The following is a 16,920-nucleotide window of genomic DNA, read 5'->3' on the forward strand; positions in this document are numbered from 1 at the left end:
TCTGCTGAAGTTTAATGGCTGCTCTCGGAGTCTTATTGTAGCCAAGCTTTAATTATAATCTATGGATTGTGATTAAACCTTTTTTGTTTTAGAGAGTCTTTTTAGCTTTTTTTGGGGCTCTCTGAAACACCACTGCTTTGATTAGCTAATTAGATGCAATAGGATTTGATTTCATCAAAACACATTGTATCTCCTCGTGTCATTACATGGTTAATGAAAATTCACATTCTTGTCAAAAAAAAGTATAAATATATCTTCTTACTTGTACCTCGAGGATGTACAAGTATTTGAATAAATTCAGCTATCTACTTGAGAAATTACCATTGAATTTGCGTTTATTTGTAGCGGAGTTTGTCTGATTTCGCTTGTTCAATCAATACTATTAAATTAGGAACATGTCCGATTGATATTAGTTTAATCCAATTTAAAATAAAATGACATCTAAAAATAGTTGCATAAACTATAATAACCTAAAATAAAGACATTGATAACCACCCACTACCGTCCTATTTTTAAGGACTGTTAATATCGCATCATCAAAAGAGTTGGACAATATATTTTTGTTTTTTTTTTCCTTACTCCTTTTTCTTACCTAATAATATAGCCTATGTCTAATTCCAAAATCAAAGTATGTACGTAACAAACAAAAATATTCTAGGAACTAGCGTGTAGAGAGATAGAAAAAGCGAACCCTAAATTTCTTCACGACCATGCCGCCAAATATGAGATCAATCCTTGCTAAGGTGCCTCGAGAATCTGAATCGTATTCAATTATCTGTTAGATTTGGGTTTTCTGTAATTTGTTTGATTTGTTCGATTGGGTCTCGTCGACAGGTACATCGAACATCGATGTCAATGGTGTCTCGCCGCAATTTTTCGTCACCCGCAGTTGACGGCAAAGGTAAAAGTTGTCTGATTCTTTATCTGATCTACAAATTACTTTGTTGATTTGTGATTGTAGATCCAAAGAAATGTCTTTGTTGATTTGTGATTCTGATCTTTGGATTCTCTTTGTTGATTTGTGATTGTAGATCCAAAGAAAAGATCTACAGTGAAATATGCGGTAACTCGAGCCCTAGGATTTGGTATCCTAGGATATGCTACGGGACTTTACATTGGTACGTTGAGAAAGAGAGATGATAGAGATTTTTATTCCCTTAATCAGCTTGTAATGCTTTTTTTTTTTTTGTATCAAGGCCATCGTCTATCTCTGGAGGGAGGCTGACGAACCATTTAAGAAATCCGAAAAGTTATCTGGGTGGTCTATGTAATAACTATGTCTCTCTGTAAGCTGAAAAACTCTTATTTTGTTATGAACCGACTGGTTCAGGTGGATGTTTATCCAAAAGATACTAGTAGGCTTTGGCCCATTAGTGGTCCATCTTGTAGTCTTTATATAAGGAGTTCATATTCGACATTAATAAGACACACACATTCACAACACGTTATCAGCACGAGTTAAGCTCAAAACCCTAGCAAAATTCGTAGGTCACCAAAAACCTTAAAAACTAGCCGCATCTTAAAATGGTCATATCTCCCTAACCGTAACGACCTAGACGGCGAGCCACCTATCAATCTGAAGATCTCGACGAGACGAAGCCAGCGCCGCTAACCTCGCGAGGATCCGATCTCAGACGCGCCGGCACGCTTTATTTTAGTACGCGCCGTCAATTACTCAAGAACCCTAATTTTGACGCAACTTCAAATCGATCGTTCTCTCAAACCATAACGATCCAAACGACGTGCGACATACCAAATTGAAGATCTTGAAGAGAAGAATCCATAGCCGAAAACCTCGCGTCGATCAGATCTCAGACGCCCCGCCAAACTCTGTTTTAGTGCACGCCGTCAATTGCACAAGAACCCTAATTTTGACTCAACTTCAAATCGATCGTTTTCCCAAACCGTAACGATCCAGAAGACGTGCGACATATCAATTTGAAGCTATTGAAGAGGAGAATCCAACGCCGCAGACCTCACCTCAATCCGTGATCAGACGCGTTCTCTACGACAGCTACAAGCCGCGCCGTCAAAATCAGAAATAAACCTAAGGCTGCAAACTTTTCTCTATAGTTTTGTTTACAGCCGATTATTTTTAATCTTACTAACTATTTTTTTGATAAATTTGTTTAAGGAAAACAAAGGATCCCAGTAAGATCAGGTTAATATTTCCAAAGAAACCAAGGAGCAGATCGAGTTAATCCAAAGGTAAGTCATCAAATCCTAATTGTTTGAATTATCCGATTTTTATAAAAATGTTTGAGGTTGAGATTAGAACTTTAGAGAACTCGTATACCCTGGTTGATTGAATCATTAGGTTGCTAGATTTGATATAATAAATTTGTTTAATAAACAAACCCTAAAGTTCATGAAATTTTAAAACTTGTATAAAACCCCAAACCGAATCGGATTATGAAACCCTCTAAACCATATCCGACTATTAAACCCTAATCTAAACTGGTTTATGAAACTTATAAAAGAAAAAACCAAATCCGAATTGTGAAAACATTAAACCAAATCAGTTTATAAATCCCTAACCAATCGATATTATAAACCCTAATTTGGTTGATAGACCAAATCAAAAATGGAAAGTTTCCATTTTTTAGAAAGTTTCCATTTTTAGAAAGTTTCCATTTTTATAAAAATTTCCTTTTCTGAAATTTCCATTTTATAGAATTTTATGGAAAACTTCTCTAAAATTAGATTTTGAAATCAGTTCCTCAGAACATATTACTAAGATCTAACTAGAGAAACACTAAATATTTTAGATGTCGAATTTCCTCCATCATAATCTCAGGAGAAAACTACTTGCAATATATGCAATGGGCACAAGATATTAAAACCACACTTGAGTCTGATGAACTCAGTGAATGCATCACAGATGATAGCATTGCAAGAGAACTCCTGAACACTCGCCATCATATTTGTGAAAAACTCAAAAGTCTATATCTGACCGATGATCCCTCGAAGCTTTGGACAGATCTAGATAATAGAAATTATATCCAAGAGATTATACATACCAAAACTTTACGAGAATGGATAAACCTCAGATTCTGAGACTATAAATCTGTGGGAGAATATAACTTTGCACTACTCAGAATAGTTTTCGAAATGAAACTATGTGGTGAGGTAGTGACTGATGAAGATATGTTGGAAAAGACATTCTCCACCTTTCACCCTACTAACTTATTGTTACTACAACAATATAGAGAAATGGGCTTCACTACCTATACATCTCTAATAGCAAGATTGTTGCAAGCTGAGCAAAATCATGAATTGCTAATGAAAAGTAGTGAAAGAGAGTTTACGAGGCCAACTCCATTACCACCAGCTAATGCACTACCAGCCGAAAGGGCTGATCTAGAAACCAACCGTGTCAAGAGAGGATATGGACATGGGGGATGGTCTAAGTTGTGCAATAATTGTGGAATGGACAACCATTTGGCTAAGAGATGCAGAACTCCTAAGTATCTAGCTACTCTTTATCAGCAAAGCTTTAAAAGAAAAGCTAAGATGGTTCGGAAAGATGAAAGAAAATTGTCAAAGATGTTCTCATGGATCATGACAAGTGTGATCGTATGGATCACAAGAAAGGATGATCCAACAAAGCATAAGAGAATAGATCACCATATGGAGTAAGACATGTTGACTCTACATCAAGCCCTTAGTGTTCTTACTTAGTTATTTCACACCTTATTAATTTCCTTTTAAACATTATTCACTTCCTTTGGTTGCTATCTTTGAAAGAATCAATAAATAAAAGCTTTTATATCATAAACAAAACGTCCATTCATGTGAATACCCTTATGATGTACAGTGGATCAAACGACAGACATCTTAAGACACAAAATCCCTGATCAAATATCATATTGCCTCAAAGGTACACAAAGAGAGGAGTGTACAATATAGAGGTCGTGTGCATTGTATTCACATTTGAGGCTATGTACACAAAGAGAGGACGTGTACAATAATCATTCTTATAAGTGAAAGATTTAAGAATTGATGAATGGATAGTTTCATAATGAATCCATGGACAAAAGAAACAAAGTTTTTCCTTAAAGAGAAACCGCCCAAAAGAAGATTGTATGATGGCAAAGACTACAAGTCTTGGTAAAAGCTAAGTGAACTCACATCTAAAAGTATCCAAATATGATATGTCCATGGGGGTAAGTGTTAATCACTCCATGTAACATGGACATACACAATATTGAAACATCAAAGAGTTCACAAGAACAAAGATAGTCTTATCCCATTCGGACTAAACTAAGGATAAAAGAAAACATGTTACTTCAAAACGTCCAAGTGAATATAGATTAAAGTGCTCACGTCCCAAAAGGGTTTGATAAACATTATATGATCATGGAGAATGTAGAAAACATCTCATGACTCAATGTGGACACGAATATTCATAATGAAAGGACAAGAACAGAAAGAAAAATTGCCTAAAAGGCTACATATCTTTACATGATTCACATTCTAAAAGTATTTTAAGAATGTATGATATGTCCATGGGGGAAAGATAAGAATAAAAACCCACCTTTTATTCTACATGGACAAACACGCACATAAGTGAACATTGATACCCATCCCATTGACTAAACCGGGTCAAAGGCCAGACACATCTCATCTTAGCACATAAAGAAGTGCCATTTATAAATTCTATCGCTCCACCACAGAAATATAAGATGAGAGGATGGGAATAGATGTTGGATACATTTTATATAAGTTCCCCACATTTCTAAATACCTTGAGCTATCCACGGACAAGTTGATTAAAGCCTAGGTACACGGATAGTCACCTCAGTGAATCTGAACATCCAACATTAAGGGAAAGCTGGATAATAGAAAATTATACGGAATCAAAACATCCTTATATTGGCAAGATCCTCAGACTCTAGAATGAGTTCTAGAAGTCCATAAAGTTTATACAAAAGCTAGCTTAATACAATTGCCAGATTCCTGACCCGAATAGAATGACTAAGTCATTTTTACCAGCTATGAATGCACCAAATAAGATTTGATGTTCAATAGAACACAATCAAGTTGCTACTGAATCTAAACAAGTTAGATCAATAAGTTCTAAAGATAAGATCCCTCGGATAAATATAGAAAGGTGCAAATGAAACCGTGGATGAGGGACTCCTAGACATAGTCGATCCAAAGATGGACAAACCTAAAAGCCGTGGCCACGGATGAGGAAACCATAAGATATGGTTGTATCTAAGGTACCTAATGATGCTTGGGACGCCAAGCTTCAGGGTATTAAAGGTCATAATAAAACCTCAATAAAGTTATGTCATGTCTAGGACACAAAAGGAACAAACGAGTACTCGAAGTTAACAATATACAATGCGCAATGTAGCACTTAAAGATCATGAGATCAATGAGGATCATGAGACCCACGTCCATAGATGAATGCATTCAACATGAGATTAAGATCAAATGGATAAGAAGACGTGGAGTTAAGAAAGAGAGGTTTTGGTCCTATAGTTCGGACACCTCTAGACAGAAAACCAGTTGGACAATGATTCTTTGTGAGTAAAAGAAATCAAACATGGTGAGATAGCCAAGTATAAGGCACGACCATATGCACAAGGATCTCACAAAGACCAGGAATCAATTATAAGGAGATAAGTTCCTTATGGTGGATGCAACAAACATTGAGATTCCTAGATAAGTCTGGCACATAAGAAAGAAAAACTTATACTTGCGGTTCAAGGATGTAAACCGCCTAATTATATAAGTCCACTGGATAATATATATAAGTCTCAGAGGATATAGAGTTGTCTAAAGCAACAAAGTTCTCGAGAACTAGAGTATACAAGAATATTTTGATCTAAAGAAAATATCATAGGAACCTCTGGAGACACTTCCCAAAAGACTATCTAAAGAAAGCATTGAAATGAATGTTTTGGGAAAGATTAAGTTTTGGGACAAACAAAGATTGTTTGGGACTACAAAGTAAGTATCTTAAATATACTTAAAGATGAAATCCTTGTGCATGAATAAGGCATAGATTAACGATAGGCATGAACCATTATGTAAAGCCTATAAGGTTCATTGACCCTAAATACTTACTATAAAGTCTATGGCTTGCCCCACTGTATGGTAACATAGTCCCATAGTCCCTATATCTTGACATAGACCTATTTGGTCATAAGGACGACAAGAAAGTTATGCCTTAGTCCGTATACAATCCAATGCAAGACTCATGGTCGAATGTTTTCACTTGGTCCAAGTACTGACCCACTTTGTTCTAAGAAGGAACATGGTCACGAGACCACCTAAGATAGGTCACGGATCCTTTGATCCTAGATTGGACATAGACATATTTCCTTGGTCTAGAAAAGACTCAAAGCACATCTGGATGTAAATATTCACAAGTGAAACTATTGTTAAGTTTAAACTTAGTACTATACATCTAAATAATTTCAAAGTGCAGTATGATTATATATGTTGTTAAATGATCAAATCATGAGGCATTGGAAATAAAACTATACATGTCCCTTGCCAAAGGTGCCATTGGTGCCTTGCCTTGATGTGTTTGTTATACACATACGAACATGAGCTTTGAACTAAGCTTAAGCTAAGTCCAAATATAAAGGCAATGGGACAGGATTGAAATATCCTTTTATTATGTTTGAGATTATTTTATACTAACCAAACCCCAAGATGTGTTTGCTTGGTTTTGTTTTTGATTATGATACAGGTTATAACATTAGATCCATACATGGATAGTTCTCAAACAAGCAGTATGCATACGTTGGAAAACAAATATGAAGAAGTACGAGTCCAACCAAAGACATGTCAACCAGCTTCTTCACCATGTCTACAACAGCACCACGTCCATGAGACCTTCCTATCAGTTCAGGATGTGCACATTAGAAGACCAGCTCAGAGACTTGGCGCCCATGAAGTTACCACCAGTCTACTCATGCGCCAACCTCAAGAGCATATACGGAGGTACAAATCAGGGGAAGTGATACATGTTGTACTCTTTTTCCTTCACCATGGTTTTATCCCACTGGGTTTTCCTGGTAAGGTTTTAATGAGGCAACACCATGTAATTGGTAAAGTGTATCACGAGCCCAAAAAATGATTTGGTATCTGGCGAACTCAAGATGGATTCAACATCCAGGGGAAGTGTTATGAACCGACTGGTTCAGGTGGATGTTTATCCAAAAGATACTAGTAGGCTTTGGCCCATTAGTGGTCCATCTTGTAGTCTTTATATAAGGAGTTCATATTCGACATTAATAAGACACACACATTCACAACATATTTGATATTGTTTCTCTCTTTGCTCTGTCGGAAAATTAAAACTCGTGTGTGTTCGTAGACTCAAACCATATGTTGTTGGGAATGCTTTAATGTTTTCTCAATAGTTTCCAAGCTGCTCTTACGTACATAAGCACATAGATGAGACTCAAAACCAAGGCTTGCCATTCTTTAGTAATATGAATCAGGAAAAATTACGGGAATGCAGAAATTAGTTTATTACATATCTCAATAATATGATAAAACCTAATTCCAAACAACCACCAAATCACCGTTTCAAACGCTGACTCTCCCCCTCGGCCCCTCCCTTAAACCATTCAGAATCATGATTCTCTTACACCAATGAATAAAATCTGGACTCATGTAGTTTATTCACTCACGAAAATGAAATTCCTTGTCATGTTGTCGACACAATAAATTTTAAACTTAGTTCTACTTTATGCATTCGATAACATGTAGAATAGAATTTAAATTATGGGTTATTTTCTTTTCGTGATGTATATTTCTTATAATACAAGCTTTAAGTTTATTCGAGATATATAGCCACATAGTTATATACGGAATTTATGTGTATATATGAGTATGCACTCATGTGACAATAATTGTAACTTGAGAAAATAATAAAATACAAACAAAACAAGCAACTCTCCTGGATCCTGGTCACGGGCCTTTGTCATTTATCACTTATTTTGGCCAATTTTCTCAATCCTCACATTAACCATGTTTTGCTTTTTAAACTACAGTATGTTTTAGCTTATAGTTTTAAACTGAAATTATGTCGAAAAGAAAGTTTTAAACTGAAATTATGTTTCTATTTTTTGTTCACACTCGAAATTCATGACACAATGAAACTGAAATTATGTTTCTATCTACGATATATATGCATGAATCAGAAACTTTCTTTGACATAATCATTCTGACACTAATTATGTGACTTGTTTGATTAATCATTCCATGATTACGCGTTTTCTAATGTAAATATGAATTTTGTTCATTTGCATTCTGCACATATGTTCTCTAAAATGTATATTCAATTCATCTCTAATTTTTTCTACTTTGTTAAGCTTTAAACACTGATTGTGCGACTCATGAGACATAGCTTATAATATGTTTGTTTTAATTGAATAAATCTTATAAGAAATTTACCGTTCTCTAAAATGTTTGGTTTCTATGGTTCTCTTGGTTCAACCAAAAAACAACTTATCTTTGAAAGCCCTTTTTCAAAAAAAAAAAAAAAAAAAAAAAACAACTTATCTGTTTACTAGTTTAGTGGTATGGGACAAGACTTGTTGGGAATGAGAGCTTACCAGCTCTGATGTAAATCTATTGGTTATATTGCCCAGAATGTGATATAGGACAAGACTTGTTGGTGTGGTTATGAGTTTGGTTTATGAAAACTTGTTACTTAATTTTCTAATAAATTCTACCGAAACACAAATAAAGAGTTTTGTTATTAAAATATACAAATTGATTAATTATTTGGTCAAACAAACTTCAAACGCTGACTCTTTACATCCCCCATATGGAAGCTTTGTGAGAAGAAAAAAAGGGTTTATATTCTATTAGTAATCAATATACAATCTGAACCTATAAGAAAAAAAATCATGTAAATGTAGTATTTAATCGTTTACATATAATAAGATTAACTGAATCCACAATACGCGTGATTTTGAAGATTATTATTATTTATTTTTTTAGTTTTAGCATAATATTTATGGTAGATAGAGCTATATAACAATGCCTACAACTGTCAGAGAAGACAGAAAAGGCTAAAAAGACAACCGACAAAAAAAAAAAAGACAGTTCACTTGTTTTGTCTTTGAACCTTTGTAATTAGCGAAAGTTGTTATCTTTCTTTTTTTTCTCCTACATTTTCTTGTCTTCATCTTATTCTTCTTCTTTCTTCCCAAATCTCTCTGACGAACTTCGATTCAGTTTCGGCGTTCTTTGGTGGAGATCTTGCTCGAAGAAAGAAACAATCTATCTATCTATCTATCTAAGTCGCATTCTTTACTTACTTTTAATTTTCGGGCGGCTTTACTTACTTTTAAGCTCAAAGGATCGCCATTGCAGAGTTTACTTATAATCTGGAGAGTTAGCTTTTAAAGTCTGCATAGAAACTGAGATCTGTTTGTTTCTGGTGTGGTGCGTTGAGTGGTAGGAGTTGTCGGTTCACAAGCTCAGATCAATCAAGAGAGAGAGATAAGAGAGAGAGGTTATTAAGAAGAATGGGGTCGTGTTAATATCTCCGGAATGTGGGGTTGACTTAGGAGTGAGAGATTCTGGATTTATTCGAGGGGAGTAATAAATGTTCTTCCCTGTTTTTGCGTCGTGATTACATTTTTTTTTGAGATCTGGGCTCATTATTACAAATTACATCAGAGCGAGAAAGATAGAGAGAGAGCGATAGAGATTCTTCTTCTTATCCGAGGAGACTTATTCTATTTTGTATTTCTCCTGAGAGCAAGAAGACTCAAGAGTAGCTTGGAATCTGTTTTGATGAAAATTTCTCTTGAGTAAATGTGTAGAGCGGAGAAGTTTCTATACCACAAGAAGCTCTTACAGGAGATGAAGGTTAAGTATCTAGGAGGAGATAGCAAGGTTGTTGTTGACAAGTTCAACAACTCCTTGGTTTCCAAGTCTCGTATGAGCCTTTGGATGATTCGTGCTATCACCCTACTGTTGCTATGGAGTTGTTTTGTTCATTTGGTGGCAGTGGGAGGGATGTGGGGACCAAGATTGTTGAAAGGCTGGCCTTCTTGTTTCAATACTCACCATGATCTCCCAATCTCTGCTGTACTAGAAATGACTTCTCTTCCCATCAAAATCCCCCTCCCTCCTAAAAGTAAGTAAGCCTTTTGTTTCTTTCTGAATGTTTTAGATTTTTTTATACATTTTTTGTGTTCATCTCAGGGATATATCAGAACAATGGCTATCTTATGGTTTCTTGCAATGGAGGACTCAACCAAATGAGAGCTGCTGTAAACATCACAACTAATCTAATCAAAATTGCCTTTTCATTTCTGAAATATACATGTTTTTACAGTAGATATATGACTTGGACTGTGTTTTATTTTTTTTCAGATTTGTGATATGGTCACCATTGCAAGATACATGAATGTCACACTTATTGTACCAGAGCTTGACAAGACCTCTTTTTGGAATGATCCTAGGTATATTATTATTATTATTATTGCCATCCATCTCTCACTCAGAGCTTCTTTTGCTTCTCTTGAAAGTTGTTGATCGGATATTCTTTTGTGGACAGTGAGTTCAAAGACATATTCGATGTGGATCACTTCATCACTTCTCTAAGGGATGAGGTTCGTATACTCAAAGAGGTTCCTCCACGGCTTAAGAGAAGGGTTGAGCTTGGCGTGTACCACACTATGCCTCCTATCAGCTGGTCCAACATGTCCTACTACCAAGACCAGATTCTTCCCCTGGTGAAGAAGCACAAGGTCTTACATCTGAACAAGACCGATACTCGACTTGCCAATAACGAACTTCCTGTTGAGGTTCAGAAGCTTAGATGCAGAGTAAACTTCAACGGGCTCAGATTCACTCCAAAGATTGAGGAACTAGGCAGAAGAGTGGTCAAGATTCTGAGGGAGAAAGGTCCCTTTCTGGTCCTCCACCTCAGATACGAAATGGACATGCTGGCATTCTCTGGTTGCTCCCATGGTTGTAACCGCTACGAAGAGGAGGAACTCACAAGAATGAGGTTAACTAAAACAAAAACATCTCATCTTGTATTAGAAGTTCTTCTTAGGTATTGATGTAATCATTCTTTTTTTTTCTTTCATTGCTTAGATATGCTTATCCATGGTGGAAGGAGAAAGTAATAAACTCAGAGTTGAAGAGGAAAGAAGGTCTTTGCCCATTGACTCCAGAAGAAACAGCTCTGACACTATCTGCCTTGGGGATTGACCGTAATGTTCAGATTTACATAGCTGCAGGAGAGATATACGGTGGTAAAAGGAGGTTAAAGGCTTTAACAGACGTCTTTCCAAATGTGGTAAGTAGCTTATTGTCTGAAATATTCACCCATAGTGTCAGTAACTGATGAATCTTTGATTAAAAAAAAAACAGGTCCGGAAAGAAACTCTGCTGGATTCATCTGATTTGAGTTTTTGTAAGAACCATTCTTCTCAAATGGCTGCTCTTGATTACCTCATCTCTCTGGAAAGTGATATATTCGTTCCTACTTATTATGGGAACATGGCCAAAGTCGTTGAAGGTCATCGCAGGTGAGTCATTATCATTGTTCAATGTTCTTGTTTCTTTCATCATTGGCTAATGCACTGCTTGATCCTCATCCTCAGGTTCTTGGGGTTCAAGAAGACGATTGAGCTGAACAGGAAGTTCTTGGTTAATCTAATAGATGAATACTATGAAGGACTGTCGAGCTGGGAAGTGTTTTCGACCAGGGTGAAGGCTTTTCACGCTACAAGAATGGGAGGTCCCAAGAAGCGGCTTGTGATTCCAAATAAACCGAAAGAAGAAGACTACTTCTATGCGAATCCATATGAATGTCTTCAGCTGTTACATGAGAATGATAATGGCGATTCATTAGATGAAACCATATGATCAGAGCCACCACCATTGTTCTACATTTAGATTTGGCGGGACATGAATGTGTGAATAATGGAGTTTATGAGGATTATTATATCAATCTTGAGGATGTGATTTTTAATGAGGTTATGTAGGGTTCTTTTGGTGTACAGAGACATCTGAAGAGAGCTTCCCTGGATGTAGAAGAAAAGTTGCAGTTTTCATTTTAAAGTTTGCAGATTTGTCATTTGGCACCATCACCATCGTCCTCACCCATGGACTTGCAGTTTTGTAGCTGAAAAATAAAAAAAAATGCAGTGCATAATTATGTTACACATTATCCTCCTGTATATTAATTGATAATTGAGAATTTTGTTTATGTGTAAGTTTCATGAAGTTTCAAATTTGATTGGTTGATAGTTTTTATTAATTATTTATTTTATTCGGATTTAAAAATGAAAATTCTGGAACTCATTAATACAAGTTATCATATAATACAAGTAATATTACAAAATAGTTTATGATAACTAATTGTAGAATTATAGAAAGAATATATAATATGTCATCAATTTGTTTATTTTTACAATTAGTTACCATAAACTATTTTTTGAAATATTACTTGTATTATATGTGTATAGGGTTCGATGAAACTATACACTAAAACCAAATTTTCATATTTTTGAAATTTTTTCAAAATCTATGGATTAACTCCTTTTAAAATAATGAATTTTATTTAAATCCCTTATATACTGAAGTTTATACTCTTCGCTTTTGTTTAAAAATTTCAGATCATATTCTACATTTGAATTAATGTATTCTAAACTATTTTTCATGGTATATAGGAATCATTCTAATTTTTTAATATTTAGTTTACTAAAATTTCATATACGGCTTAGAATAATGAAATTATCATTATAAAATCTTCATTATCTTGAGAAACGAAGATAACAGAGGTTCTAAACTCTTTGACCATCATCTTATGTTAGTGCTCGGTGAAACTATACAATAAAAATAAATTTTCATATTTTTGAATTTTTTTTCAAAATCCATGGATTAACCATTTTTTGAAAAATTAGTTTTCGGTAAATCCCTTATATATTAAAGTTTATACTCTTCACTTTTGTTTAAAAATTTCAAACCACATTCTACATTTGAATTAATGTATTTTAAACTATTTTCCATGGTATATAGGAATCATTCTAAGTTTTTAATATTTAGTTTACTAAAATTTCATATACTGCCTATAATAGTGGAATTAGCATTATAAAATCTTCATTATTAAGAGAAACAGAGACAACCGAGGTTCTAAACTCTTTGACCATCATATTATGTTAATGCTCGATGAAACTATACACTAAAACAAAATTTTCATATATTTGAATTTTTTTCAAAATCCGTGGGTTAACCCCTTCCAAAATAATGAGTTTTCGGTAAATCCCTTATATACTGAAATTTATACTTTTCACTTTTGTTTAAAAATTTCAAACCACATTCTACATTTAATTAATGTATTCTAAACTATCTTTCATGGTATATATGAATAATTCTATTTTTTAATATTTAGTTTACTAAAATTTCATATACTGCCAAGAATAGTGGAATTAGCATTATAAAATCTTTACTATCTAGAGAAACGAAGACAACAGAGGTTCTAAACTCTTTGACCATAATCTTATGTTAGTGCTCGATGAAACTATACACTAAAACCAGATTTTCATATTTTTGAAATTTTTTCAAAATCCGTGGATTAACCCCTTTTAAAATAATGAGTTTTCGGTAAATCCCTTATATACTGAAGTTTATACTCTTCACTTTTTAAAAAAAAATTCAAACTACATTATGCATTTGAGTTAATTTATTCTAAACCATCTTTCATGATATATAGTAATCATTCTAATTTTTTAATATTTAGTTTACCATAATTTCATATACTACCTAGAATAGTTTAATTAGCATTATAAAATCTTCATTATATATAGAAACAGAGACAACCGAGTTTCTAAATTCTTTGAGCATCATCTTATGTTAGTGCTCGATGAAACTGTACACTAGACCCACATTTTTTATATTTCTTAGATTTTTTTCAAAATCTGTGGGTTAACCCCTTCTAAAATAATGAGTTTTCGGTAAATTCTTATATATTAAAATTTATACTCTTCACTTTTGTTTAAAATTTTCAAACCACATTCTACATTTGAATTAATGTATTCTAAACTATCTTTTATGGTATATAGAAATCACTGTAAATTTTTAATATTTAGTTTACTAAAATTTCTTATACTGCTTAAAATAGTGGAATTAAGACTATAAAACCTTCATTATCTAGAAAAACGAAGATAACAAAAGTTCTAAATTCTTTGATCATCATCTTATGTTAGTGCTTGATAGAACTATACAATAAAACTTAAATTTTCATAATTCTAATTATTATTCAATAATTATAATATTGTAAATAAAATACATATTTCTTCACGTACTATTACTCTCAGCAAAATCGCGGGCAAATACCTAATTATAATTATTTGACAAAATAAATAAGTGTTTTATTTCATATTTCTTACATATTCATTGTATCTTTGAATAAACATGTCAACAAAACACTATAACACCAAAGACGTAAGGAATATATATGATTTTATTATTGAAACAAAAAGCTCAAAGGATATTGTATCGGTCTTAAATAGAACCCAACTACACCATCACTATTGAAATAAACTCAGGCGATTTAAACCAACTGAATAATCGCCGGAAAATGAGAAGAAAAATAACAAAACGGGGAAGGAAGAAAGATGATAGATAGGTTAAGCTAATAACCAAAACTGCGGTGGTGTTTTTTTTTTTACTTTCACTGCTGCTCAAGCTTTAGTGGCCGGGTTAAGCTCATCCCAAGCTTCAATCCAGGTGACCATAGCATCAGCAAGCTTGTCAAAGTAAGGATCAATGGGGCTAAGCTTCTCCTTCACCATCTTGGACAGCTCAATGTAGCATTGTTGAACTGTCACAGCTTCTTTGGAGAGCTTTGCGCTCTGGAAGAATGGGATGATGTCCTCCTGCCAGAAAATTCCCTTGTATTCCTTCTTCAGGTTCACAAAGGGGTTGCTTGCCTTGCTGTGGTAAATGTAGGGTAGACCCGTCTTCACTCCCAATCCTAAATGGTCACAGATCACCTACAGAACAAACCCATAAGAGATTGGTAAGTATTATATATCCAAACCCGCTAAAACTATGTAGGAGAAGGGGAAATCAAGTACCTTGACACACCATCCAGCCCACATATCGTCGTAACGACCAATAGGCTGGCCATCACCCATGAGACCGAAGTACATAGCAGGACCAATGAGATCACGATCGAAGGCCAAGTTCATACCACACATAGGGAACAGTGTTCCCTTTGGGATGGTCATGACAGCATCCACATACCTTCACAGTGATGGCAATGTAAGCATTGTTAGCTAATGAAAAAGTGTAAAAAAAAAGAATGCTGAAAGAGAATGTTGGAAGTACTTACCTTGTGTTCCTTTCCTTAGGCTTAACGAGTTGGGTCGGGGCATCGTAATCAGGGATGTTGAGCCAGAGACCGTGGGAAACAGCAGTGGAAACACCCTCACGGAGACTGAAAGGGTATCCACGGACGAAGTCAGCACCTTCACGGTACGGGTCGTACAAGGTGTTGAAGAAAAACGGAGAGGATGGGCAGAGAAGATTCTTGATGTGTTGCTCAAGAGCGTTCACAGCTTTTCCAGATGGATCCTTAGCAACCTATATAACACATGATAACAAAAATAATATAAAAATAAAGAAATGATTATTCAAATGCAGCCAAAGCTAGAAGGAAAAAAAAAAGACTTTAAACGTGACTAAACCAACAATTATGAAAGCAATATCAATACTAGAATCATGGCGTAACTGAAAACTCAAATTCTTGGACAAAGCCCCACAATTCCTTAAACAGGGGAATAAAAAGTTTGGTCTTTTCTTTGCCTTGGTAACAACAATGACATGCAAGAACCTTGTGAAGTTAAACTGATAAGACAAACATAGTTAGATTTGTTGAACAACAATGGCATCACTAAAATTACCTAGACATGGAAGATCATGACTGATTAAATCAGTGACCAACGAAGCTGAACTATATAATTGCAATTCTGAAAAAACAAAACAGAGCAAGAACCATCCAAGCAGAAGAATGTATAGATCTCAGTCAAAAACAGTGTTTGTCAACAGTTTGAGATCTGTTTAATCAACCGACATTGTAACCAGATCACGCATAGACACAACCTGAGAGGCAGATCTATAGATTCAGACAAAACAGAACGAAAAAAAAAGGAGCAAACTTTGAGAATTTAAAGTAAACTTACGAAGCAATCATCGTCAATAGTGAAGATATACTTCTTCTTAGACACCATGTAACCGAAGCAGCGACAAGCAGAGTCCTTGAAGGAGATGCACGAAGCTTTGGGACCGAGGATACGGTTAATGTCGTTCCTGTTGTAGAGCTCGTAATCGAACCCTTCAGGGACAGCGATGGTCTTCGAAGGATCTCCGTCCTGGACGATGATGAGATGGTACGGCTGGAGAAAGGGTCTCCACATCTCGAGGAAATCGAGGTTACGGATCGTGGGGATCACGATGTCGAGCTCATCCTTCAGCAGCGCGGCGTGGTTCAACGGGATTCCAACGGTATTCGCCGGTTCAACCATGATTTGATTGATTGAGAATTGGAGAAGAGAGACAGAGAGAGAGAGAGAGAGAGAGAGGTGTTGTTTTGAAATTGAGATGAACTCGAAGGAGAAGACCGCCGTGTGGTTTTTATAACAGATCCGGCACGTGCGAGGTATTTGTGTGAGGTTTGACACGTGTTCGATTAACATCCAACTGGTAAAGTTTTATGGTGAGAAAGACAAGACTTTCTATTCTGTGGGAGGCAATTCTTTTTATTCGGAATTTTGCAATATTAGTTTGTGTTATTTTATTTTTTATTTTGACAAAACTAATTTGTGTTATTGGCTCTTAATTGAGTTGAGACGTTTAAAAGAACAATTCATTGATTACCTTAATATAGAATTTTATCATCTCCTCTAAAAAACAA

The 16,920-nt window shown here is 35.0% G+C and overlaps 2 protein-coding genes and 1 long non-coding RNA gene across 3 annotated transcripts; 2 read left to right on the forward strand and 1 right to left on the reverse strand.

The window, feature by feature from the left end:
- Window positions 1-585: 585 nt before the first annotated feature.
- LOC108831249 (uncharacterized) lies at window positions 586-1,308 on the forward strand. The gene is made up of 4 exons (XR_001946327.2): window positions 586-743; window positions 835-901; window positions 1,032-1,118; window positions 1,197-1,308. It is a non-coding gene; the product is annotated as an uncharacterized LOC108831249 (long non-coding RNA).
- Window positions 1,309-9,156: 7,848 nt separating this feature from the next.
- On the forward strand, window positions 9,157-12,261 carry LOC108813329 (rhamnogalacturonan I rhamnosyltransferase 1). The gene is made up of 7 exons (XM_018585859.2): window positions 9,157-10,122; window positions 10,191-10,258; window positions 10,362-10,450; window positions 10,546-11,001; window positions 11,091-11,295; window positions 11,370-11,527; window positions 11,603-12,261. The coding sequence occupies exons 1-7, from the start codon at window positions 9,798-9,800 to the stop codon at window positions 11,865-11,867; spliced, it is 1,566 nt and encodes a 521-aa protein (XP_018441361.1). The 5' UTR covers window positions 9,157-9,797; the 3' UTR covers window positions 11,868-12,261.
- Window positions 12,262-14,448: 2,187 nt separating this feature from the next.
- Window positions 14,449-16,609, reverse strand: LOC108806360 (UDP-arabinopyranose mutase 1). The gene is made up of 4 exons (XM_018578452.2): window positions 16,190-16,609; window positions 15,340-15,590; window positions 15,083-15,251; window positions 14,449-14,998 (listed from the first exon to the last, which is right to left on the reverse strand). The coding sequence occupies exons 1-4, from the start codon at window positions 16,529-16,531 to the stop codon at window positions 14,687-14,689; spliced, it is 1,074 nt and encodes a 357-aa protein (XP_018433954.1). The 5' UTR covers window positions 16,532-16,609; the 3' UTR covers window positions 14,449-14,686.
- Window positions 16,610-16,920: the final 311 nt, after the last annotated feature.

This window comes from Raphanus sativus, chromosome 6 (assembly GCF_000801105.2).
Source record: "Raphanus sativus cultivar WK10039 chromosome 6, ASM80110v3, whole genome shotgun sequence".
NCBI classification, from domain to species: Eukaryota; Viridiplantae; Streptophyta; class Magnoliopsida; order Brassicales; family Brassicaceae; genus Raphanus; species Raphanus sativus.